Source organism: Triticum aestivum, chromosome 2B, assembly GCF_018294505.1.
Source record: "Triticum aestivum cultivar Chinese Spring chromosome 2B, IWGSC CS RefSeq v2.1, whole genome shotgun sequence".
Classification (NCBI taxonomy): Eukaryota; Viridiplantae; Streptophyta; class Magnoliopsida; order Poales; family Poaceae; genus Triticum; species Triticum aestivum.
In genome coordinates this window covers 7,184,009-7,212,007 of record NC_057798.1, presented here as the reverse complement: position 1 = coordinate 7,212,007, position 27,999 = coordinate 7,184,009, and the positions used below count along the sequence as shown (strand labels likewise).

General features: G+C 42.3%; 1 protein-coding gene across 1 annotated transcript; it reads left to right on the top strand.

Annotated features, from left to right (window-relative positions):
* Positions 1–3,153: 3,153 nt before the first annotated feature.
* LOC123039875 (tau-cadinol synthase-like) lies at positions 3,154–9,873 on the top strand. Its single transcript, XM_044462866.1, has 7 exons — positions 3,154–3,252; positions 5,488–5,746; positions 5,823–6,195; positions 6,311–6,529; positions 6,636–6,771; positions 7,035–7,286; positions 9,465–9,873. Exons 1-7 carry the CDS (start codon positions 3,184–3,186, stop codon positions 9,756–9,758), a joined length of 1,602 nt encoding a protein of 533 aa, XP_044318801.1. The 5' UTR covers positions 3,154–3,183; the 3' UTR covers positions 9,759–9,873.
* The last annotated feature ends 18,126 nt before the right edge of the window (positions 9,874–27,999 follow it).

Below are 27,999 nucleotides of genomic sequence, written 5' to 3'. Positions count from 1 at the left end.
CATGTCATAGTATTAATTCAGAAAGAGAAGATGCTAGAATTATCATATCATGATATCTTACCATAATAAATGTTGTACTGCTACAATATATATTCCGAAACAAGAAGTAATGCCATCTAAAATATTAACCTATAATATCATATGAATTTTATGGACTTTGTATCATACAGATCATACTACCAAGTAGTAGTATGTTACTCTCCACTTAGAGCATTCATTGTCTGGAGTACGGTAGTCATGCGACCAAGACATGCATTAGGTATCCATATCAGGAACATAGATGTTTGTTACTTGTGCAAATACAAAAAATAACCGGCGACCAACCGGTAGTTGTATGGTTAGGAACATAGTGGTATCGCCAGCCCGGTAGGGTTCGTCTCTATTTATTTCAGGGCTACAGGCAATGTGCATTCAGTGAGAGCAGATGTTCTCGTCGACTACAATGGCATTTGGTGACTTCGTCAATCTCAAGATGATGCGCTGGCTCAGTCTATCAGAGGTGCTCATAGGGACAGGGTGTGCGTGTGTGCATTCATAGTAATTAGTGTATATGCGTTTGTATGAGCGTATCTGTTTGTTTTGTACTGTGGTCAACAAAAATCATACGCGCAAAAGACAACCAGTGCTCAACAATAATTACCCCTTAATTGATATGCTTTAATGCTAGATGTTTCAGTTTCTCCAATGCAAACATGCTCTAGCACACCTCCGTACTCAGCACTGGTATTTGGAATTGGTGAGTAGTGATTATAATAAACCGCTTCTAGGGCCCACCCGACCCCTCCCGATCCACTCTCGCGAGCGCTGGGGGTAAACCCTAGCACACATACCTCGGCCCCTCCTCGAGGCCCCTTCCCTTCGCCGCCGCCCTAGCGTGCTAGCGGGCAAAGCCCGACCATTTTAGGACACGGCGGGGTCTATTCCTTTGCCTGCTCGAAGCGGCACAGGCCGTCAGGGTCGGGCGGAGGCTGGCGGCAGGGGTGCGGGATGCAGGCGGTGGCCTGATGTGGCTGATGTAGGTGGGAGTGTGTGCCCTACTCTCGACGAAGGCGGTCCCAGGTGCAGCTCAGATCTACTGTCGAGAGGGTTTGATCAGCCTTGAACTCTGTCGTGGTGGGGCTCCGGCTTGCTGCAGGGGGTGGCTAGCCCAGTGGTCGCACCCTGCTGCAGTGCCCTCTGGTGGTGGCGGGTCTGCCGACCTCCGGCTAGCTCCGGCCTTGGTTGGTGTCCGGTGATGACAAGTGCCACAAGCTATGGTTGGAGTGGATTGTTGACCTTGGTTGTGCCCTCTGATAGTGGTTGACAGCGGGGTGGTGGTGTTGGTGGTGCCTGGATGTGCACTCGTCGGGGTTGTGGCGTGTGTATGACTCCAGTTGGTTGTCTTCCCTAGCTGCGAGCATGTGGGGGTGGGTTCGCCAAGTGTTAGGTGGAGCGGAATTAAGGTTGGAGGTGGTGGCATTTCGCGCGTAGGAGCGCAAGGCTGGCCTGTTGCGGCAGCCCTGGCAGTCGGAGTTGTCGGCTGCCTTGGGCATGCCCGTCTGGATCTGAACGGTCAAATCTTGTGGGGTAGTCTTTGCTCCTCCCAGTGGCATTGTCCGACAGTTGGCCATTGGCGCTACCTATCCCTTGCCATCTCCAGCAAGGTCGAGTTGGGGTCTGTGGGTTGGTTTGGGTGGCATCCACATACATTTTGGTGTTAGTGTAGGGGGGTCGGCAGATGTCTTGGTCTACGCTTGCGCTTGCCTTTCTGTTATGGTCCACATGCTTGCTTCCTGTTCCTGGCATCGGTCTGAGTTTGCTCTTTGGGCATTGTTGTGTCATCAGATGGATCGATGCTGAAGATCATGGATTTAGCTAGTGGTGTTCAAGCATGCTTGGCGGCGACCGTCGGTAGTCACTGGGTCGTATCCCGCCGGCCCACCTAGGCTGGCTGGGGATGGTGTTATGGATGCTTCCAACGGTGGAGGCGCTGAGCTGGGCCCGGTGGCTGATGTCGGGCTAGAGGTGAAAGGAGGTGCCTTTCGCATCTACTATCGTGGTTGGGTGGTGGTGATGTGAATGATTGGAGGTGCCTAGAGGCATGTATGTCTAGATGGTGGTCCTTGATGGCGGCCTCCAGGTTATCCTTCCGGTAGTGTCCGTGGTAGCTTCACCTCTCGGTCGTGTGGTGGGACAAGGGGTGTAGTAGCGGGAGACTCTGATATGTTCTTACAGTGCTCGGATCTAGTGTGGATGAACTGACCCTGGTTGCGCTGGCGACCAGGACCCTCAAGTGGTGTAGGCGAATTTCCGAGCGAAAGCTTTACGTTTCTGGCGCTAGCGATGACGGCACCCATTGGTGTCGCTTGCTTCGTGAAAACGTCGTCATGGATCTTCCCTTCTGTTAGGGCTCCGGGTGAAAACTCTAGTTCGTTTGGTTGGACTCGGCAATGGTGATGCTTGGCATTGTTTCCCTCTTGGGAGTGTTATCGTGGAGCTAGGTGTTAGGCTTGTTCTAGATTCATGGTTATCTTGTGATCTACTTTGTAAATGGTCCTCCCCACTATATTGTATCACTCGGTCGTGTACTTTGTTTTGTTGTTACTTTATATATAAAACAGGGTGAAAGCCTAGTTCGAGAGAGGGTAACCACTACTTGACACTGTTGATTAATTGATCTGAGAGAGAAACAAAAAAAATATTTTGCTTATTTCAGTTAATTAAGGATCTCATGACTGATATACGTACTGAAAAATCAGGACTATTAGTTTATCACCGACTTTCTCAAAACAAAACAAAACAATAACACCTACAGGTTGTAAGGGGCAACAAAGGCAAAATTAGACATCTAGAGTACTCCCTTCGTCAATAGTGTAAAAATAATCATATATTTTGGAACAAAACGAGCAGTAATTATCCGGTACTGCCTTCATTCCAAAATGTAAGATATTTTTTTACATTATGAAAGTGTTAAAAACATCTTATATTTTGGGACGGAAGGAGTACCTGTTACCGACTTACTTACGTGTACTAGTCATCACTGGAAGACAAAATATTGTAGGACCCTTATATATGCTAGCTGGTATGTCAATTACTCACGTGCTATTTTATGTGTTCGTCTGTGCGTGTATATATAAGTGCGAGCTTACTAGTAAAGGCATCAAGATAGGAGTCATAGGACACATAAACATTCCTTCGTTCCTCATGGCGTCCGTCTTCGAGCCCTCGGTGTGGAGTGACTTCTTCCGCAAATACGAGCCACAGCCACTGAATGTATGCATGCCTGCTTCAGCTTGAGTATATGTAAATTTTTATTGTGCTCACTCATATACAAACTTCCTCTGTTCAAATATATAGGGCCAATATGTTATTTGAGGTTGCCTTCGATTATTGCTAATTTGTTTTACTATATGAGAGTATCATACAAAAATCATATCATTACAATCTTTTGCCACATAGGAATTCGATGATATACTTCGTCTAACATGCATGTTGTATATTATTTTTCTGACCCGTGATAACAGTTAACATTGAAAAACGTATTAGACCTACGGCCGGAGTGAATAGCATTTCTATGTTTAAAGCTACCTACATAGATCCCTAGGCATCCACTCTTTAGTTCTGATTTCTTCACGGGGGATAGTTGTCCCATGGGCATCCACCACACGTTACCTCCTAGAGATCTGTGAAGCTCCGTCGACAGCGACCTTTTTAATTAGGTTGAAGTAAATAGTAAAACATGATTTGTTCATTTGTCTGTTTGCCGCATCGTGCCAATACTATCAGGGACAGGGACATGACATTGAAGATCCGATTTGCCAACCTTGATAGATTGATTATTAGCCAACTAATAATCAATCTATCAAGGTCTGGACAACCTTGTAGAAATATTACGGACTACATACAGAATAAAATGTGTGAATCTACACTCTAAAATGCATCTATAGATATCTGTATGTGGTTCATAGTAATCTTTACAAAGACTTAAATGTATGTGAGCAGCGAAGTGCTTTAGCCACTATGAAATTGCATCAACTCCAATAGCTTGTGCCCGTTCTTCTTTGCCATGCTATATTTGCTCTGAGGTCAACGAATAAACACAAACATGGTTCAGAAGGATATGTGAAATCCGGCACTTTGGTACGGTGAAAACGCCCGTCTGCACTCACAGAATCACACAGGCACAAATGGCCCGTCGTTTAAACAGTACTTACCTTGTTAAAGACAAAAATGTACATATATCATTACAGTCAGGAGAATTCCTGAAAATCGTATCTCTGATGTGCTAGTTCATAAGCGCAGACCACTTGTATGTAATTAGGGTTCATTATCTTGTAGTTCTTCCACGGTTCCACTCTCTTAACTTTGAAGCGCAAATCTCAATATTATGACATCATACGGTACCTTGATGGGTGGCAGCTATCCCGGGCAGCACCAAACTATTGTCGTGCTCCATATGATACCTATACTACGGAAGGTCATAGGGCATGTTAATTATACAGACAACAATAGGATATAAGGAGTTGTCATGTTATACAGAGCCAATCTAATAGATGACATGTACAATAGAAAATTTAAAATATGTACTGCTTTATTTATAGTTGGCCCACCTTACAATCTCACAAAGTGTCTTTGGGCTTGTACTGCAGCTGGCTAATAATCTACAACCAATTCCTTTTCTCTCTTGTCTTCTCTCTCCTCCAACTAAACAAAGATATACCCCCTCCGTCCCAGATTAAGTGTCTCAACCTTAGTAAAACTCTTTACTAAAGTTAGTACGAAGTTGAGACACTTATTTTGGGACGAATGGAGTAATATTTAAGTCCAAATAGTCAGATTATGTCACCTTATTGTACTTGCTCTTAGAGCAAGTATAATAAGGTACATTCAGTTGGATTAAACTATTATATTCATGCCGAGTTGGATGAGACAGAAGGGAAGCAGACGGTAGATTAACAGCCGGCTATAGCACGGACTCCAAGAAACATTATGAGAGTGTACTGCAGGTGATGCATTAATAACGTAGTACTATTTAGAAACTAGCTATTATACGTGTTGACTATTTGCTTGACTATATGTGACATGTCGACTTCATATAACCGGTTGTTTACTATACTATTAACCATGCTCTTGCGCTACTTCCATTTTCTCGGGGCCGCTAGTCCATGCATTGTCTCATGGGGTCACTTGTCATAAATTATAGGAGTATTCTGTTCTAACTTTCACATTTGCATGTACTTCTTCCATTCCATAATATAGTGCACACTGGTTTTCACGAAAATCAAAATTCACATAAATTTGACCAACTTAATAGAGAACATTAACTATATCTAAATACACACCATATGAAAATATATTTGACTCCAGATGCTGATGTATTTTCTATAAATTTGATCAATGTTCGTCTTTACAAAAATTTACAGATTATATTTGGGACCGAGGGAATATGACTACTAGTGTATAAATTAGTGACTAGTTTGTTTGCTGGTAACCATTACATGTATGCAGAGCTCACAGGAATGGATGAAGACCAGAACAGATAAACTGAAGAAAGATGTTCTCTTATTGTTTAGGACTTGCACCAACAATTTAGATAGAATGACACTGGTGGATGTTGTCCAACGCCTAGGAATAGAACACCTGTTTGAAGAACAGACGGCTACTGCACTAACTGACATCCATCGAAGTGAATTCAATAGCTCTAATCTCCATGATGTTTCTCTTCGGTTCCGCCTTCTTCGGGAACATGGACTTTGGGCATCTCCAGGTATTCATATTCATATATAAACATAGATCACCTTTTCATGTGTTCAATTACGTAAATGAACTAACTTTTCATGCAGATGTGTTCAAAACTTTCAAAGGAGAAGATGGCACGTTTAACCATGATATAACAAAAGATCCAAAGGGACTCTTATGTTTCTACAATGCAGCATACGTGTTAACCCATGGCGAGCCATTACTCGAAGAGGCCATCTCTTTCACGAAATATCATCTGGAATCTTTGGCACCAAGCCTCGTCTCCCCTTTAGCTGAGCAGGTCAAGCGTGCCTTGCATGTACCCCTGCCAAGGACCTACAGGAGGTTGGAGGCACTGCAATACATGCCAGAATACGAAAAAGAAGTAGGGTACAATCCAACTCTTCTAGAGCTTGCAAAGCTAGAATTTAACCTCCTCCAGAGTGTCCACTTGAAGCAGCTGAAAGCTATCTCAGAGTATGTGTGCTCTCACACACACTCAAGCATCTTTTTTGACATACCACACTACTAAGCACAGACACGCACATACTACACTATTTATCAATATGTAAAATTATTTATGGATTTTCAGGTGGTATAATGATCTGTCAGCATACGTGGAGCTAAGTTTTGCTCGGGATCGTGTGGTGGAGTGCTACCTTTGGGGCTACTCTGTCTTCTATGAGGAAGAGTACTCTCTAGAACGAATGATCTTTGCAAAGTGCACATTTGTGCACACATTATTGGATGACATCAACGACGTTCGTGCCACCTTGGTGGAGTATCGGAAGCTAGACGCAGCCATACAGAGGTTCTTTCTCACTGATAGCTTTGTGTATCCGGAGAACAAAGGTTAATTCCTGCGACGGCAGTCGAATTTGTTAATTCTTGTTTCAACTAACCATTTTTTCATGCAGATGGAATGTGAGTGCTGTTTCCCTTGTGCCCGACTACTTGAAGAAGTTCTATAATAAACTTCTGATGTGCTTTAGGGAGTTCAAGGATGAGTTGACACTTAATGGTAGATACCCGATTGATCACATCAAGAAGACGGTACAAAATTATCTATATTAATTACATCTTTGTATTAGTGGCATATGTTACCTTTTTATAGAATTTATGATTCCTTAGACTATTTTTCTACCAATCTATTCAAATGCACACAAATTGACAGCTAAATATGTCTAAAAACTATGTCACTACTTTATAATTTTATATTAGAAATCAGGTGGTATGATGTACTGTTTTCTTTTGAATAATAAAATTAAAAATATTTCTTTGTTAATCAGTACTGTTACTCATGTCTATGCACGCAGTTCCAACAACAGTCAAAATTTTATCTCCAAGAAGCTGAGTGGTTACACCAGAACCACAAGCCAAACTTTAAAGATAAACTGCATCTGGCTGCCATGTCCACGGGCGTCACCACGCTATGTGTGTATACGATGGTTTGCATGGGCGATGGAGCGCCAAAAGGAGCACTCGAGTGGGCACTTGGATACCCCGATGTCATCATGGCGTGCGCCAAGATTGGGCGCTTAATGAATGACCTTGCTGGCTCATCTAAAGTACGTACACACTTATGTGCATATATATTATCTGTAACTATAATCTCTGGCATACTACTACTAGCATACTCAAGTATTTATTAGATCATGACCACGATCACTTCGCTTGAGAACATGTCATAAGTTGAAGGTCGCAAAGTTTGATCAAGTTTATCGAAACAATATCTACGCCTATGACACCAAATAACTGAATTTTATTTTGTGATGGTCCTGATGCTATATAGATTTAAAATGTTGATGTGATTATTATTTTCTATGAATGCTCTCAATGTTTACAAAATTAGAATTACTAGCCCCGAAACCGTGCATTCACACGGACTAGCTATATAAGAGTATCTATCACTCTGCACTAGAAACACGATTAATTCTGAAAAATATAGCATGGTCACCAAATGACAATAGACCTTTTATAGAGAAAACTCGTAATACTATGCCCAAAATAAAATATCTAGCGATGAATATAATAGCAACTCAACTATCTTCAAAAATATTCTGACCCAAGCTAACCATGCCAAAAATTTGGAGTTTTCCCTCAGAAAATGGAATAAACTGCCAGCTTAGGCAGTGGCATGGGAAGAAACATCATGAATACCATATCTATTGAATTCATACTGGAGTAGTGTGATGGGAGAAATAAAGTGACAATCGGACCTCTGGTTTCGGAATCTTAATGGGAAAAGTACGTAAGGAACTTTGATGATTTATCTATACACACTTTAGTTAATCCATAAATTTCAAGAAAATGCACAAGCTGGTCCTTCAACATAAAACTCAAGAAAAGAAATTGTATGTAAATCAGAAAGGTATAGCATTGAAAGATGCAATCTCCATATCCAAAATAAATCAATAAAAATATCTCTATGGTTCCCAACATTGTGAAGGAATGGGACACAAATACAAAAACCTTGGAAAGCTTACCAAGGTTAGAAAAGAATACAATTTTAGTGGTACGAATCTCAGTTGACCATAATTAATCTTCACTCAATTTTTTATTAGTAATATCAAGGGGTCATAGAGAGTAGGTACATAGCACTTGTGAAAAATAATTCTTTGCTATGACAGAAGACATTGATTCCCAATTTGATTAGAATTATAACACCATGAAAACGAAAATGAAAGTCAAAATATCATCAAGACCACAGTTACTTATATCGCGGAGAAGAATAGGCCGAACTTTGTGTTGCAGAAAAAAAGGGGAAGATCAAGAACAATGCTTCTTTTGTAACCGACAAACGATAAAATAGCTATAGGGAAACGATAAATGAAGGAAGAGCAGTTTCTTTTGTAGGCAATATGAACAATAAAACTTGGAATAATGGAAGAGGGGTAGTTATTATTGTTTAATTCAATCAGATTAACATTTTGTTTTTAGGAAGCTCTAATTAGTATATGAATAGATAGACTAGGTATGGGCATGCATTTTAGTGAGGTTACGGCATCAGAAATATTTTTTAAATACGGATGATTATTTCTACACGAAACCGTCCAATAATACTAAGGAAGATCAGAGCTCAAACTAAGTACTGGGGTCTTCTCCTTATTGTCACAATGCACTGCAGGATTGAGCTTTGATTAAAGTGAACCATATATATCAAAGTTAGGATAATTGCAAATTAGAATAACTTTATCAAAAAACATATTAGTAAATTAATGGAATAATCGGTCCAAAACATAGATAAAAGCATCTGCATTAGTACGTAAATTAATGGATTTTTGCATTGATATTCCAAAAGAAATGATGAAATGTTGTGGCAATTGGAAGAAAAAAATATCAGACACCTAAAGACCAATGGGGAAGTGAACCCATAGACGAGCAAATTGCAGAGGCAGTTTTACTGTTATCAACAATAATACGACCACTGAAAATTGGCATGGCAAAATTTAAAGATTTGAGATAAAGGTTATACATAATATTTGTGATATGCATACAATATAAGCTTATTTCATTAGTTTGCCCACATGTGTTTTAAAGACCTCATAGTGGAGAGTACATTATCGCTGAAGTAGATCTAGCAGCATACATATACTCTATATATTCTGCCACAGACATATATCTATTGTCTGAACATAGATTTAGCCGACAAAAGTTAGACCCAGCATCAACTTCTTTTTTTATTTGGTTTATGAAGAGCGCATCAACTTCATAAAATAATTAAATCTTTATTTGCATGAATGCAGCACCGGAACAATAGGGGGGACGTGGCCAACTGTGTGGATTGCTACATCAGTGAGCATAAGGTTACAGACAAGGTCGCCTTTGCTGTAATCAACTCGATGATAGAAGATGAATGGAAGACCACCAACCAAGCTCGATTTGAGCATCGCCGTGAGCTGTTCCCGGTGGTGCAACGAGTTATCAACTTTAGTCTCAGCCTGCCGGTGTACTATGGTGATAGGAAAGATGCCTTCACATTCAGCATGCATCTTGACGGCATTATCAAGAGCCTCTTCGTGAGACCCATCCCCGTCTAGCTACATGCACGCATACGACTAGTCATTTGTTCCTTTCAAGAATTTCCGCCTCATGCTTAATTAAATCGATCGTATGTATTTCAGCATAAATTCTTGGAACCCTATTAATGATTTATTATATGTGTGATTCGGTGATCCGTTACTCTCGTTTGGATCATCCTACACACTCAGATGTATCCTTTTCTTGAAATAATTTAATAATTTAAGATCCACAAGAAGAGAATGAAGCTGCGATTTTTTTTCCGAACAATCTCTGTTAGTGAAATTTGGAATAAAACATAGAGTATTGGTGCGTTTTTCTCACTGTATCAGGAGAATGGTAAGTCATGTCTGCGAGTTTTTTTTTTTTGCAAAGATCCAAATTTTAAAATTAAAATATCTCTTAAGCTGAGGTTGTAAATTAAAAAAAGTTTTCACCGCACAAGCCTCGTGTCTTTAGTTATCTTCAAAGCTAGATATGAAGTTGATAGGTTTCCATGGAGTTCTTTTGAACATAATTTGTATTTTCAATGATAACATATTTATACTTCAGCCATAACATAATTGTAGTTCCCCTTGGGTGATGTACTTTCCATGTAGTGCAACTTGTGTTTTCTGCATGTTAAGCAACTTCAAAATTGGAATTGTCATAAGTGACGATTTAAGTTGTTAGATCAAATACTCGTGCTTCTAGCACCATTCAACATGTACTCAATTGCGCAACATGTACATTATGATCTGTGTGACATAATCGGACAAAAGTCATTTTGCGCAACATGTACAAAAATGAACATTATGAACATGTACATTTGCAACTGTCAAAAGAAAGAGAATAAAAACATGAGGTCATCGAAATCCGACAGCCTCGTAGCAGTATCTCCACGAAACTATGACCATGGACCTCAATCCCCGTCGCTACCGACCGATGCAGACGGTATTATGAGCTACTGACCGATGACTGGTAACTTGGTTCAGAAGAGGAAAGTTGTGTCACATTCCACTGAAGAGGGTAATATTTCGTAGGCACTGTTTTTGGAACAAGCAAATAGATGAGGGGCCCAAACATAACTTGCTAGCAGCTTGGGACGTGATCTGCCATCCAAAGAACAAGGGCGGTCTCGGGATCATGAATCTGAAAGCCTAGAACCAGGGTCTACTGCTGATTGCTGAAGCAACTTTTCAAAACTTTACAACAGGTACCCATTATGCCAATGATATCCCGCATGCGTCGGATGGTTGCGGATCGTTTTGGTGGCGCGATCTAATGGAATTATCAGACGTGTTCAGAGGAGTGACTAAAGTGGAGGTTAGAAATGGTGGTTCAACCTTGTTCTGGAAGGTTGTATGGCACAATGCTCTGCTAGCTGAATCACACCCGAGGGCTTTCTCTTATGCTAGGGAGTAGGGACAAAGACATCTCCATACAAAAACTTCTCAACTCGGCAACCCTTGGAGACATCTTTCATCAACCCCTATCATTGCAAGCAAGGGAGGAAGTTCGAGACCTACAGCAAATCACGATAGGCATTGACCCCAGCAGTACTTCTCAGGATGGTTGGGTGTGCCTCTGGGGTAACAAATCTTTTGCTTCAAGAAAATACTATGAATTTTGTTTCAAGCATGTGATTGTTGATGATGCCTTCGTCTGGATATGGAAATCTAAATGTACCAATAAATGGAAAGTTTTTCTTGGCTCCTAATGGCGGATGGACTGAACACAAGATACATGCTGAGAAGACGCCACTATGTTCTATCTGATAACAACTATAGTTGTCTACTCTGCCGTAACCCCCTTAAGGAAACAGTCACAGACCTGTTCTTCACATGTCCTTTTGTGAGGGCCTGTTGGAATGCCATGAAATTTTCTTGGTCACGCCAAGACTACAGATTTTCTACTCTTCTTGCAGCCCGAGAAGCTTGGAGGGGGCTTATGTTTATGGATATTTTTATTATTGCAGCCCGGGGGTGTGGAAGCAAAGAAATGCCTTCAGGGGGATTTCTCCCTCATTTGGCTCTTGGAGGAACAGATTTAAGGATGACATGGCTATGATAGTGCACAGGACCAAAAGCACCCTTCATCCCTTCATTATTTCCTTTGTTTGCCTCCCTCTAGCTTGTTTCTTTCAGGAGTACTACTTACTGCCTTATCACTCTAATTACCCCGGCTAGTTGTAGTTTGTTCTCGCTGGTTTTGTATCATTTCTCTCCCCCTCTGATATCCACTGACTGACCCTTGTACATATGTAACTCTCTGGACATTATCCATTTAATTGAAAGGTTAGTGGGAGCCTCTCCCACTGACACAAGGTTTAAAAAAATTAGCAGCATTTTCACGCTGGCCCCATCTTGTGACATTCGGGTTTATTGATTCTTAGCAAGGGGTTACATGCCACATTAAGAACACAAAAAATGCAGGAAGAAGTTACTTCAGCATCGTACCGTAATGATACAATAGAAAACCGAGTCCCTTCACCGCGTCTGCTCAAGACTAGGGATGGTTGCAATCTTTTCACAAGGGAGCTTTGTTGGGGAACGAAGCATGCAATTTCAAATAATTCTTACGATCACGCAAGATCTATCTAGGAGATGCATAGCAACGAGAGGGGGAGAGTGTGTCCACGTACCCTTGTAGACCGAAAGCGGAAGCGTTAGGCTAACGCGGTTGATGTAGTCGAACATCTTCACGATCCAACCGATCTGGTACCGAACGTACGACACCTCCGAGTTCGGCACACGTTCAGCTAGATGACGTCCCTCGAACTCTTGATCCAACAGAGGGTCGAGGGGGAGTTTCTTCAGCACGACGGCGTGGTAACGGTGATGGTGATGTGATCCGCGCAGGGCTTCGCCTAAGCACTACGACGCTCTGACCGGAGGTGTAAACTGTGGAGGGGGCACCACACATGGCTAAGAAAACAATTGATGTGCCTTTGGGGTGCCCCCCGCCCCCGTATAGGAGGAGGCCGGCGGCCAGGAGGGGCGCACCATGGGGGGAGTCCTACAAGGACTCCACTCCTAGTAGGATTCACCCCCTCCCCTTTTCCTTTCTTCCACCGGAGGGAAAAGGAAGGAGAGGGAGAGGGAGAGGAAAAGGGGGGTGCCTCCCCCTCCCCTAGTCCAATTAGGACTGCCATGGGGGCGGCGGCCATCCCTTGCGACCCTCCTCTCTCTTCACTAAGGCCGATGTAGGCCCAATACTTCTCCGGGGGGTTCCGGTAACCCCTCGGTACTCCGGTAAAATACTCGAATCAATCGAAACCATTCCGACGTCCGAATACCACCTTCCAATATATGAATCTTTACCTCTCGACCATTTCGAGGCTCCTCTTCATGTCTGTGATCTCATCCGGGACTCCGAACAAACTTTGGTCACCAAAACACATAACTCATAATACAAATCGTCATCGAACGTTAAGCGTGCGGACCCTACGGGTTCGAGAACTATGTAGACATGGCCGAGACACATCTCCGGTCAATAACCAATAGCGGAACCTGGATGCTCATGTTGGTTCCTACATATTCTACGAAGATCTTTATCGGTCAAACCGCATAACAACATACGTTGTTCCCTTTGTCATCGATATTTTACTTTTCGCGATTCGACCGTCGGTATCCTCGTACCTAGTTCAATCTCGTTGTCGGTAAGTCTCTTTACTCATTCCGTAATGCATCATCCCATAACTAATTCATTAGTCACATTTCTTGCAAGGCTTATGGTGATGGGCATTACCGAGAGAGCCTAGAGATACCTCTCCGATACATAGAGTGACAAATCCTAATCTCGATCTATGCCAACCCAACAAACACCTTCAGAGACACCTGTAGATCATCTTTATAATCACCCAGTTACGTTGCGACGTTTGATAGAACACAAGGTGTTCCTCCGGTATTCGGGAGTTGCATAATCTCATAGTCAGAGGAACATGTATAAATCATGCAGAAAGCAATATCAATAAAACTTAACGATCATTATGCTAAGCTAATGGATGGATCTTGTCCATGGCATCATTCTCTAATGATGTGATCCCGTTCATCAAATGACAACACAAGTCTATGGTCAGGAAACATAACTATCTTTGATTAACGAGCTAGTTAAGTAGAGGCATACTAGGGACACTCTGTTTTGTCTATGTATTCACACATGTACTAACTTTCCGGCTAATACAATTCTAGCATGAATAATAAACATTTATCATGATATAAGGAAATATAAAATAACAAATTTATTATTGTCTCTAGGGTATATTTCCTTCACTCTCCCACTTGCACTGGAGTCAATAATCTAGTTCACATCGCCATGTGATTTAACACCAATAGTTCACAGCTGTATGTGATTAACACCCATAGTTCACATCACCATGTGACCAACACCCAAAGGGTTTACTAGAGTCAATAATCTAGTTCACATCGCTTATGTGATTAACACCCAAAGAGTATTAAGGTGTGATCATGTTTTGCTTGTGAGAGAAGTTTATTCAACGGGTCTGCTACATTCAGAGCCGTATGAATTTTGCAAATTTCTATGTCTACAATGCTCTGCATGGAGCTACTCTAGCTAATTGCTCCCACTATCAATATGTATCCAGAACGAGACTCGGAGTCATCCGGGTTGGTGTAATAGCTTGCATCGACGTAACTCTTTATGACAAACACTTTATCACCCCCATAACCGAGAAATACTTCCTTAGTCCTCTTAGGTAACTAAGGATAACTTTGACCGCTATCCAGTGATCCACTCCTGGATCACTATCATACCCCCTTGCCAAACTCATAGCAAGGCACACAAGTGGTCTGGTAAATAGCATGACATACTTTATAGAACCTATGACTGAGGCATAGGGAATGACTTTCATTACCTTTCTACCTTCTGACGTGGTCGGGCTTTGAGTATTACTCAACTTTACACCTTGTAATACAGGCAAGAACTCCTTTGACTGATCCATTTTGAACTCTTTCAAAATCTTGTCAAGGTATGTACTCATTGAAAATTTTGATCAAGCATATTGATTTATCTCTATAGATCTTGATGCCCAATATGTAAGAAGCTTCATCGAGGTCTTCCTTTGAAAAACTCCTTTCAAACTCTCCTTTATGCTTTTCAGAAAATTCTACATCATTTCTGATCAACAATATGTCATTCACATATACTTATCAAAAACGTTGTAGTGCTTCAACTCACTTTCTTGTAAATACAGGCTTCACCGCAAGTCTGTACAAAACTATATGCTTTGACCAACTCATCAAAGCGTATATTCCAACTCGGAGATGCTTGCACCAGTCCATAGATGGATCGCTGGAGCTTGCACACCTTGTTGGCACCTTTAGGATCGACAAAACCTTCTGGTTGCATCATATACAACTCTTCTTAGAGATGTCCATTTAAGGAATGCAGTTTTGACATCTATTTGCCAGATTTCATAAAATATGGCAATTGCTAGCATGATTCGGACGGACTTAAGCATCAGTACGGTTCAGAAAATCTCATTGTAGTCAACACCTTGAACTTGTCAAAAAACCCTTTTGCGACAAGTCATGTTTTGTAGATAGTAACACTATCATTAGCATCCGTCTTCCTCTTGAAGATCCATTATTCTCCATGGCTTGCCGATCATCGGGCAAGTCCACCAAATTCCACACTTTCTTCTCATATATGGAACCTATCTCAGATTTCATGGCCTCAAGCCATCTGTTGGAATCTGGGCTCATCATAGCTTCTTCATAGTTCGTAGGTTCGTCATGGTCAAGTAACATGACTTACAGAACAAGATTACTATCGTGGAATTGTCACGTCAGATGTCCTAGTGAAAGGACTTAATCGTGGAGCCATTGCAACTAGGAAGCTTGAAGGGGTTAATTAGGACAAGAGACACGAGAGGTTTATACTAGTTCGGCCCCTTACGATGAAGGTAAGGCCTACGTCTAGTTGGGTTGGTATTGCTTGATGTTTCGATGACCAGGGAGCGAGATATGCTCAGCCCGGTTTCTCGATGAGTTGTTTTTCTTCTGCCCTAAACCGCCAGCGGTCGTCCCCTTATATACACGTGTGGACGCCCTACGGCCTACAGAGTCCCGGCCGGCTCATAGACAGTGTCCGGCTCGGTGACTGGTTGAGTCTACCTTATGTTACAAGTCATACCATCATGGCGGTTTATCACTATGGGCCTTAAGCCGCCTGTGGGCCTTTAGACCCTTTATGAAACCGCCATCTTCATGCTTGGTCTTGGGCTTCTTCTTGCTGAGTCTTATTTGCGTAACCTGGCCCCTCCTGGGCGGCTTACACAAATAGTTATATCCCCAACATTAGGCCCCAGATTGATTTGAACCGGTTCATGTCAATCTTAAAATACCTTAAGAAATAAGCCTTCGGTCTTCTGTCTATGCAAAAGGATTTAACCCGCCATGGCGTCATCTTCTGGATCCACGTTAACCCGCCGTGACGTCATCTCCAATTAAATCCTTATTTTATCCTGTTGTATCTTCAACGGATCTTTGCCTTTACTGATTGTCCCGAAACCCGAGGCGTCGGGGTCGCTGGATAATAATATCCAATCTCCTCGTTTCTCGCACCGTCCCGGTCGGCCCTTCCCTATAAATAGGCTCTACCTAGGTCTTCTTCATTTTCTCCCTCAGTCGTTCATCTTCTTCCTCTCGCTGTCTCTCTACCGCTCGAGCTCCGCCACCGCCGCCGTCGCAGATCTCCTCGTCCTCGCCAACTCAGGCCGCTGCATCAACCTGATTTGACCAGAAAAACGCGACGAACCTCCGCAGCCACTCTGCATCTGTAAGTTTCTCCTTCTTGTTCCTCAGATCCGCATTAGGACCTTCGAGTTCCTCGGTGTTCTTCATTGTTCGTAGGAACCCCTTATAGATTTCAGCACCACCGCCGTTTCTTGATCCTTAAGATGATATAAAACTAATGCGCTAGCTATTTCACACCCATTTCGAACGCAAGTAGATTTCTCTTCTCTATACAGAAGCCTTGTTTAGAACTGATGAACTTATCTGTACTAGTTTTAGGTCTAGAATATTTTCTTTTCTGTGCACCTGTTTGATCCAAAATAATATCCGCCAGCTGCGAAACCTGTTTGTGCGACACTTAGGCAATATCTGTTTCTGTTAGGCCCATTTAACTCTAGCGGCCCTCATTACCGGTTTAAAGTAGACAATGTTAACTGACAGCCTTGCCAGCTCCTGGTAGCTTAAAATAACTTAACTGTTACTGATTCCCATAGCGGCTTAGATAACCAGATATAATCAGTCATATGTCATTAGGCCCCGTCTTAAGCCGCCATTTTGAATAGACTTAAAAATACTTTCTTTCCGGGTTAAAATCGAGCCGGAGCTTCTTATTTTGTCATAGGCTTCTACTTACGTCATGGCACCTAAGGCAACCAAGGCTCCTGTGACCTGTAATTGGGTACCATCGACAGTCACAAAAAGTAAATTGTCTGAATTTGTGAAGTCTGGCCATGTGCCCAAGAAGGAGGTCATGTCTTATCGTGCCCCTGACCCGTCTGAGGAGAAACCTCAACCCAAAGAGGGGGAGGTGATAGTTTTTACGGATCATATGAGCCGGGGATTTGCTCCACCCGGTTCAAAATTCTTCAGGGATGTTTTGCATTTCTTTGACCTCAGACCTCAAGACATCGGGCCCAATTCCGTGTCAAACATTTGCAACTTCCAAGTCTTCTGCGAGGTGTACCTGGGGGAAGAGCCCAATCTGCTTTTGTTCACAGAGCTGTTCTACTTAAACCGGCAGAATTAACGTGCCAACGGGCCCAGCCTAGAACTTGGTGGCATCTCGATTCAGCAGCGGAGAGACTGCCTTTTTCCTTATGCTGAACTGCCGAGTCATCCGAAGGATTGGAATCAGACGTGGTTCTATTGCCAGGACACTTCTTCGGCTGACGAGAACCCTCTGCCCGGCTTCCACGCTCTACGCCTTGAATCCAACCACCCGCTGCCGGATAAACTTTCTGCTGTTGAACGTCTGCCACTCGCTAACACCATTAGAAAAAACAAAGCTCTTTTGGGAAACGGCTTATACGGCATCGACCTGGTCCGAGTCTGGGTCACTTGGCGAGTGCTTCCATTAAGCCTCCGCCCCGGCTTAATGTGCACTTACTCAGGCGAGAAGGATGACCCACTGCGTCATAGTCCCGACGACTTACCAGATGATGTGGTGGAGGCCACGATCCAAACATTGTTGAAAGAGGGCACAGTGACTAGTAATGCCTTTGGCTTACTTCCCTTCTGCAATAAGAACCCGGCTCCCGCAGTGAGTTATCAACCTCAATGAATATTCTTTAATATAATACACCTTGCTTTTATTCATAACCCCTTATCATTTTACACAGGCTGATGACAACTTCTGGAAGGTCAAGTATAACCATGAGGCGGCCAAACAAGCCAGGGCGGCAAAAAGAGCCGAAAGGAAAACCGCCAAGACTGGAACTTCGAAGAAGAGGAAGCCAAGCGCTTCAGATATGTTTAAGCTTATGTCACTGATGATGATGAAGAAGAGGTAGCTTTTACCTCCCTTGACTCTTTTGTCATTATTTTATTGACATTCTATCCTTTCAGGAGGATACGGGGAACAGCCAAGCGGTTGACGAAGAGGTAAGTATAATCTCCTCGGACTCAGAGCCTTTGCCAAAGCAAAAAATCCAAAGGGCGACCCGGAAAGTAAGATTTTCACATCCACTAGCTTATCAAGATCCTCATTTTCTTTTCAAGCAACAGTAGTTTGAAAGCCGGAGGCAGACCCGGACCAGCAAGGATGTAGAGCTCTCCTCCAGCTTACCTGATGTAACCAAAAAGCGTCGGACTGAGGTTATCTCCGATTTACGTTTTGTTTTACCTTTCGCAGGTTTAATTCGCCAACCTCTCAATTCATCTGACTCTAATTATCAGGATACCTCTACTTCCTCCGGTGAGTCTATGCAATCTAACATGCCGGCTTTCAAAACTGCCCCCGGGTAATGTAATTTCGTTTACCTTATGCTTTACCTTAGCCATGCTTTGTATTCATCCTTCTGCCATTGTCCACAGCATGCAAGTGAAGCCCAGTAAGAGGGCAAAAAAGAGTAAGCCATCCCAAAACCCGGTCGTGATTGAACCGGAGCTTGGTACGACTGCTCCTGACAGTTCTACCCATCAGCCGCGGCCTAAACCAGCCTATGACATTCCAGCACCAACCTCAGATTCACCCGCCGAACATACTCTCAACAGCTCTGATAACCCGGAAGCTCCTAGCCCGGCCAAGAAAATTGATCTGGAAGTTAAGATTCTGAAGACTCAGTTTGTTGAGCCAGGGCGGCCCACTGTCCTTGCCAAGTGCTCTGCTAAGGAGGAACTTCTAGAACGCCGAAAAGCCAAGCTAGACATTGTTGACTATACTCATTTAAGCATTGGAGATATAGTCTCTGGCTATCTCAACCAAGTACATAGCAGCGTGACCTGGAAATTGACATGGTGAAGCAAATACAGCAAAAATCTGAGGTATGACTTATGCTACTTTCCTGAACCATACTTACTGTATCAGCCCCCAAGTCTATTGCTTATGAATAAGTATGCTGTAGACTTAGAAAACTACTTATCACTGCTTTGTCTGGTTTAGAAAGAAGATATTTAACCCGGTTGTAACATGATACCTTGAACTTGCGATACACATTAGCCCCCAAGTGTCAAGTATCTTTGCTTGCAAAGTGCTTGGGACTTAATTTGCATGAACCGGCATTGTAAGTTAAAATTCCTCAGCATACATTAGCCCCCAAGTGTCAAGTATCTTTGCTTGCAAAGTGCTTGGGACTTAATGTTATCTTACCATGATTCTGACTATAACCCGACATTAATGCAGGCCACCATAAGTAAATTTGAGTCGGAGATTGCTGACCTGAAGAGCCGTCTGACAGCTCAAGAACTTGAAATTCAAAAGGCCAACTCCAAATTAGAATTCAGCGTCTCTGAACAGGAGAAGTTGAAGAAGAATTTTGAGGCGGAGAAGAAAATCTAGGCTGATGAAAAGGTTTCCCTGGTGACCCAGGCCGAGACGGCAGAGGCATCACTTGCCGAAGCAACAGCCGAGCTGTCCGGCTTAAAGCGCCAGATATCTCAAATGGTCTCAGCTATCTTCGGTAAGTTACTCTATATAACCTCCAATATTGTAATCTTTCCTTTGATGACTATTTTAATTGTTATCTCCAGCTCACCTTATGCTTGTGAACGCTGGCCCCAGGAGCACAAACCTCAAGCAGAGCATGTTGACCAAACTAAAAGCGGTTTACACCCTAGTGGAGCAACTGTACACCGGGTCACAACGTGCTTTGGCCGTTGTAGCTTTATCAAATAACACTCCCCACCTCCTGCAAGACGTGCTGAAGTGTCTTGCTATACTACCTCAACGGGTCCAATATCTAAGGCGGGCGTCCTCAAGAGCCGGGGCCGTAGCCGCGTTGAGCTGGGCAAAGGCAAGGATTCCAGAACTAGACCCGGCCGACCTCGCTCTTGGATACCCGAGTCTGAAAGAGGATGGGACCGTATTTGATGAACAGGATGTCACCGCCTGCGTCAAAGACATACGCCCCGTGGCTACTCTCATTGGGAACGACACTGACCTTACCAAGTATCAGTCGGGCTATGACAGTGAGAACCGGAGAATTCCAACACCTCCTTATGATCAAGTCAGCCTGATCCCTCCAACTCGTAAGCATACCTTTGCCCCTGAAGTGGGCCCAGTCGGTTTAATAGATGATGAAGCTGAGTTTGAAGCCTTGAGTGGCATTGACTGGGCCTCGTCAACCTTCCAGGACAGGGCAACCGACGGAGAGGCGGAGAAGGATAACCCCGAATCTTCAAGCCCACCAAAGGAGTGAACCGCCAGGCGTTTATGACTTTGCAAAACAATGCTTCATTATTCAGACTCTCGGAGTCTTGTAATAGGGTAGAAAAAACCTCTCAATTTTGTCATGCCTTCGCGCATGTTTATGGCGCTTAATACTTTCATAAGCCGCCATCACTATATATTTCCACCTTATGTTGATCTTTCATTTCCTTGATGTTACATTTGCTTGCCTTATCCTGCATATAAACAAGCAAAATTCCCTTGGCGGTTTATCGCATCGGGGGTCACATAAGGTATTGATAACCCAAAGTGCGAACCAAAACATCATATAGAGGCCGGTTTATGATTATATTTGTTTAAACATAATCACAATAGCATACCCGCGAACCCTTTGGTAATCTCGTCTGCTTATATGACCTACACCCTGCGGGTAAATTCAACTCCTGAAAGTTGGAACATATAATGTTCACCTGGCACTTAACAACCTGGGGTGATCAATATTAAGTCGGAAGAACAAAAAACCATCTCATAGTGTTTTCAAAAAGGTCTCAAGATAGTCAAATAATTATGCTTATGAAATATAACGGATAATAAATAAAGGCTTCTGATTCGAATACGATCAGTAAACCGTTCCAAAGGGGTTAAGCTAAGATTCGGATACGATCATATAGCCACCAGTGGGTTTGGCGATGCCGATCAAGTGGGTATCGACAGCTATGTTCTCTTTGGTTCGAATACGACCTATGCTTGAACAGGAAGCCCCCAAGTGACCATAAGAGTTGTTTAATGACGCTGATTCGAATACGATCCACGGCATACTAGTACTAGCATACTCAAGTATTTATTAGATCATGACCACAATCCCTTCGCTTGAGAACATGTCATAAGTTGAAGGTCGCAAAGTTTGATCAAGTTTATCGAAACAATATCTACGCCTATAACACCAAATAACTGAATTTTATTTTGTGATGGTCCTGATGCTATATAGATTTAAAATGTTGATGTGATTATTATTTTCTATGAATGCTCTCAACGTTTACAAAATTAGAATTACTAGCCCCGAAACCGTGCATTCACATGGACTAGCTATATAAGAGTATCTATCACTCTGCACTGGAAACACGGTTAATCCTGAAAAATATAGCATGGTCACCAAATGACAATAGACCTTTTATAGAGAAAACTCGTAATACTATGCCCAAAATAAAATATCTAGCGATGAATATAATAGCAACTCAACTATCTTAAAAAATATTCTGACCCAAGCTAACCATGCCAAAAATTTGGAGTTTTCCCTCAGAAAATGGAATAAACTACCAGCTTAGGCAGTGGCATGGGAAGAAACATCAGGAATGCCATATCTATTGAATTCATACTGGAGTAGTGTGATAGGAGAAATAAAGTGACAATCGGACCTCTGGTTTTGGAATCTTAATGGGAAAAGTACGTAAGGAACTTTGATGATTTATCTATACACACTTTAGTTAATCCATAAATTTCAAGAAAATGCACAAGCTGGTCCTTCAACATAAAACTCTAGAAAATAAATTGTTTGTAAATCAGAAAGGTATAGCATTGAAAGATGCAATCTCCATATCCAAAATAAATGAATAAAAATATCTCTATGGTTCCCAACATTGTGAAGGAAAGGGACACAAATACAAAAACCGTGGGAAGCTTACCAAGGTTAGAAAAGAATACAATTTTAGTGGTACGAATCTCAGTTAACCATAATTAATCTTCACTCAATTTTCTATTAGTAATATCAAGGGGTCATAGAGAGTGGCTACATAGCACTTGTGAAAAATAATTCTTTGCTATGACAGAAGACATTGATTCCCAATTTGATTAGAATTATAACACCATCAAAATGAAATGAAAGTCAAAATATCATCAAGACCACAGTTACTTATATCGCGGAGAAGAATAGACCGAACTTTGTGTTGCAGAAAAAAGGGGAAGATCAAGAAGAATGCTTCTTTTGTAACCGACAAACGATAAAATAGCTATAGGGAAACGATAAATGAAGGAAGAGCAGTTTCTTTTGTAGGCAATATGAACAATACAACTTGGAATAATGGAAGAGGGGTAGTTATTATTGTTTAATTCAATCAGATTAACATTTTGTTTTTAGGAAGCTCTAATTAGTATATGAATAGATATACTAGGTATGGGCATGCATTTTAGTGAGGTTACGGCATCAGAAATATTTTTTAAATATGGATGATTATTTCTACACGTAACCGTCCAATAATACTAAGGAAGATCAGAGCTCAAACTAAGTACTGGGGGCTTCTCCTTATTGTCACAATGCACTGCAGGATTGAGCTTTGATTAAAGTGAACCATATATATCAAAGTTAGGATAATTGCAAATTAGAATAACTTTATCAAAAAACATATTAGTAAATTAATGGAATAATCGGTCCAAAACATAGATAAAAGCATCTGCATTAGTACGTAAATTAATGGATTTTTGCATTGATATTCCAGAAGAAATGATGAAATGTTGTGGCAATTGGAAGAAAAAAATATCAGATACCTAAAGACCAATGGGGAAGTGAACCCATAGACAAGCAAATTGCAGAGGCAGTTTTACTGTTATCAACAATAATACGACCACTGAAAATTGGCATGGCAAAATTTAAAGATTTGGGATAAAGGTTATACATAATATTTGTGATATGCATACAATATAAGCTTATTTCATTAGTTTGCCCACATGTGTTTTAAAGACCTCATAGTGGAGAGTACCTTCTCGCTGAAGTAGATCTAGCAGCATACATATACTCTATATATTCTGCCACAGACAATGAATACATATATCTATTGTCTGAACATAGATTTAGCCGACAAAAGTTAGACCCAGCATCAACTTCTTTTTTTATTTGGTTTATGAAGAGCGCATCAACTTCATAAAATAATTAAATCTTTATTTGCATGAATGCAGCACCGGAACAATAGGGGGGACGTGGCCAACTGTGTGGATTGCTACATCAGTGAGCATAAGGTTACAGACAAGGTCGCCTTTGCTGTAATCGACTCGATGATAGAAGATGAATGGAAGACCACCAACCAAGCTCGATTTGAGCATCGCCGTGAGCTGTTCCCGGTGGTGCAACGGGTTATCAACTTTAGTCTCAGCCTGCCGCTGTACTATGGTGATAGGAAAGATGCCTTCACATTCAGCACGCATCTTGACGGCATTATCAAGAGCCTCTTCGTCAAGCCCATCCCCGTCTAGCTACATGCACGCATACGACTAGTCATTTGTTCCTTTCAAGAATTTCCGCCTCATGCTTAATTAAATCGATCGTATGTATTTCAGCATAAATTCTTGGAACCCTATTAATGATTTATTATATGTGTGAGTCGGTGATCCGTTACTCTCGTTTGGATCATCCTACACACTCAGATGTATCCTTTTCTTGAAATAATTTAATAATTTAAGATCCACAAGAAGAGAATGAAGCTGTGATTTTTTTTCCTAACAATCTCTGTTAGTGAAATTTGGAATAAAACATAGAGTATTGGTGCGTTTTTCTCACTGTACCAGGAGAATGGTCAGTCATGTCTGCGAGTTTTTTTTTTTGCAAAGATCCAAATTTTAAAATTAAAATATCTCTTAAGCTGAGCTTGTAAATTAAAAAACGTTTTCACCGCACAAGCCTCGTGTCTTTAATTATCTTCGAAGCTAGATATGAAGTTGATAGGTTTCCATGGAGTTCTTTTGAACATAATTTGTATTTTCAATGATAACACGTTTGTGCTTCCTAGAGTAACAGATTTATACTTCAGCCATAACATAATTGTAGTTCCCCTTGGGTGATGTACTTTCCATGTGGTGCAACTTGTGTTTTCTGCATGTTAAGCAACTTCAAAATTGGAATTGTCATAAGTGACGATTTAAGTTGTTAGATCAAATACTCGTGCTTCTAGCACCATACAACATGTACTCATTTGCGCAACATGTACATTATGATCTGTGTGACATAATCGGACAGAGGTCATTTTGCGCAACATGTACAAAAATGAACATTATGAACATGTACATTTGCAACTGTCAAAAGAAAGAGAATAAAAACATGAGGTCATCGAAATCCGACAGCCTCGTAGCAGTATCTCCACGAAACTATGACCATGGACCTCAATCCCCGTCGCTACCGACCGATGCAGACGGTATTATGAGCTACTGACCGATGACTGGTAACTTGGTTCAGAAGAGGAAAGTTGTGTCACATTCCACTGAAGAGGGTAATATTTCGTAGGCACTGTTTTTGGAACAAGCAAATAGATGAGGGGCCCAAACATAACTTGCTAGCAGCTTGGGACGTGATCTGCCATCCAAAGAACAAGGGCGGTCTTGGGATCATGAATCAGAAAGCCTAGAACCAGGGTCTACTGCTGATTGCTGAAGCAAGTTTTCAAAACTTTACAACAGGTACCCATTATGCCAATGATATCCCGCATGAGTCGGATGGTTGCGGATCGTTTTGGTGGCGCGATCTAATGGAATTATCAGACGTGTTCAGTGGAGTGACTAAAGTGGAGGTTAGAAATGGTGGTTCAACCCTGTTCTGGAAGGTTGTATGGCACAATGCTCTGCTAGCTGAATCACACCCGAGGGCTTTCTCTTATGCTAGGGAGTAGGGACAAAGACATCTCCATACAAAAACTTCTCAACTCGGCAACCCTTGGAGACATCTTTCATCAACCCCTCTCATTGCAAGCAAGGGAGGAAGTTCGAGACCTGCAGCAAATCACGACAGGCATTGACCCCAGCAGTACTTCTCAGGATGGTTGGGTGTGCCTCTGGGGTAACAAATCTTTTGCTTCAAGAAAATACTATTAATTTTGTTTCAAGCATGTGATTGTTGATGATGCCTTCGTCTGGGTATGGAAATCTAAATGTACCAATAAATGGAAAGTTTTTCTTGGCTCCTAATGGCGGATGGACTGAACACAAGATACATACTGAGAAGACGCCACTATGTTCTATCTGATAACAACTATAGTTGTCTACTCTGCCGTAACCCCCTTAAGGAAACAGTCACAGACCTGTTCTTCACATGTCCTTTTGTGAGGGACTGTTGGAATGCCATGAAATTTTCTTGGTCACGCCAAGACTACAGATTTTCTACGCTTCTTGCAGCCCGAGAAGCTTGGAGGGGGCTTATGTTTATAGATATTTTTATTATTGCAGCCTGGGGGTGTGGAAGCAAAGAAATGCCTTCAGGGGGATTTCTCCCTCATTTGTCTCTTGGAGGAACAGATTTAAGGATGACAGGGCTATGATAGTGCACAGGACCAAAAGCACCCTTCATCCCTTCATTATTGTAGGGGAACGTAGTAATTTCAAAAAAAAATCCTACGCACACGCAAGATCATGGTGATGACATAGCAACGAGAGGGAAGAGTGTTGTCCACGTACCCTCGTAGACCGTAAGCGGAAGCGTTAGCACAACGCGGTTGATGTAGTCGTACGTCTTCACGATCCGACCGATCCAAGCACCGAACATACGGCACCTCCGAGTTCAGCACACGTTCAGCTCGATGACGATCCCCGGGCTCCGATCCAGCAAAGCTTCGGGGATGAGTTTCGTCTGCACGACGGCGTGGTGACGATGATGATGTTCTACCGGCGCAGGGTTTCGCCTAAACTCCGTGACGATATGACCGAGGTGGAATATGGTGGAGGGGGGCACCGCACATGGCTAAGGAACGATCCGTAGATCAACTTGTGTGTCTATGGGTGGCCCCTGCCCCCGTATATAAAGGAGTGGAGGAGGGGGAGGGCCGGCCCTCTCTATGGCGCGCCCTAGGGGAGTCCTACTCCCACCGGGAGTAGGATTCCCCTTTTCCTAGTAGAACTAGGAACCCTTCCATGTAGTAGGAGTAGGAGAGAAGGAAAGGGAAGAGAGAAGGAGAAGCAAGGAAGGGGGCGCCCCCCCTCCCTAGTCCAATTCGGACTAGTCCAAGGGGAGGGGTGTGGCCACCCTTTTGGCCCTTTCTCTCCTTTCCCGTATGGCTCATTGAGGCCCAATACGAATTCCCGTAACTCTCCGGTACTCCGAAAAATACCCGAATCACTCGGAACCTTTCCGAACTCCGAATATAGTCGTCCAATATATCGATCTTTACGTCTCGACCATTTCGAGACTCCTTGTCATGTCCCCGATCTCATCCGGGACTCTGAACTCCTTCGGTACATCAAAACTCATAAACTCATAATAAAACTGTCATCGAAACCTTAAGCGTGCGGACCCTACGGGTTCGAGAACTATGTAGACATGACCGAGACACGTTTCCGGTCAATAACCAATAGCGGGACCTGGATGCCCATATTGGCTCCCACATATTCTACGAAGATCTTTATCGGTCAAACCGCATATCAACATACGTTATTCCCTTTGTCATCGGTATGTTACTTGCCTGAGATTCGATCGTCGGTATCTCAATACCTAGTTCAATCTCGTTACCGGCAAGTCTCTTTACTCGTTCCGTAATACATCATCCTGCAACTAACTCATTAGTTACAATGCTTGCAAGGCTTAAGTGATGTGCATTACCGAGAGGGCCCAGAGATACCTCTCCGACAATCGGAGTGACAAAACCTAATCTCGAAATACGCCAACCCAACATGTACCTTTGGAGACACCTGTAGTACTCATTTATAATCACCCAGTTACGTTGTGATGTTTGGTAGCACCCAAAGTGTTCCTCCGGTAAACGGGAGTTGCATAATCTCATAGTTACAGGAACATGTATAAGTCATGAAGAAAGCAATAGCAACATACTAAATGATCAAGTGCTAGGCTAACGGAATGGGTCATGTCAATCACATCATTCTCCTAATGATGTGATCCCATTAATCAAATGGCAACACATGTCTATGGTTAGGAAACATAACCATCTTTGATCAACAAGCTAGTCAAGTAGAGGCATACTAGTGACACTATGTTTGTCTATGTATTCACACATGTATTATGTTTCCGGTTAATACAATTCTAGCATGAATAATAAACATATATCATGAAATAAGGAAATAAATAATAACTTTATTATTGCCTCTAGGGCATATTTCCTTCAGTCTCCCACTTGCACTAGAGTTAATAATCTAGTTCACATCGCCATGTGATTTAACATCAATATTCATATCTGTATATGATTAACACCCATTGTTCACATCGTTATGTGACCAACACCTAAAGGGTTTACTAGAGTCAATAATCTAGTTCACATTGCTATGTGATTAACACCCAAAGAGTACTAAGGTGTGATCATGTTTTGCTCGTGAGAGAAGCTTAGTCAACGAGTCTGTCACATTCACATCCGTATGTACTTTGCAAATATTCTATGTCTACAATGCTCTGCGCGGAGCTACTCTAGCTAATTGCTCCCACTTTCAATATGTATCCAG

What these genes read in the sequence shown, in the direction of transcription:
- LOC123039875 (XM_044462866.1), top strand. Translation starts at nt 3,184, where the DNA reads ATGGCGTCCGTCTTCGAGCCCTCGGTGTGGAGTGACTTCTTCCGCAAA. An exon ending in TGGACTTTGGGCATCTCCAG is followed by an intron (nt 5,747 to 5,822) that starts GTATTCATATTC and finishes CTTTTCATGCAG; the next exon opens with ATGTGTTCAAAACTTTCAAA. An exon ending in CAGCTGAAAGCTATCTCAGA is followed by an intron (nt 6,196 to 6,310) that starts GTATGTGTGCTC and finishes ATGGATTTTCAG; the next exon opens with GTGGTATAATGATCTGTCAG.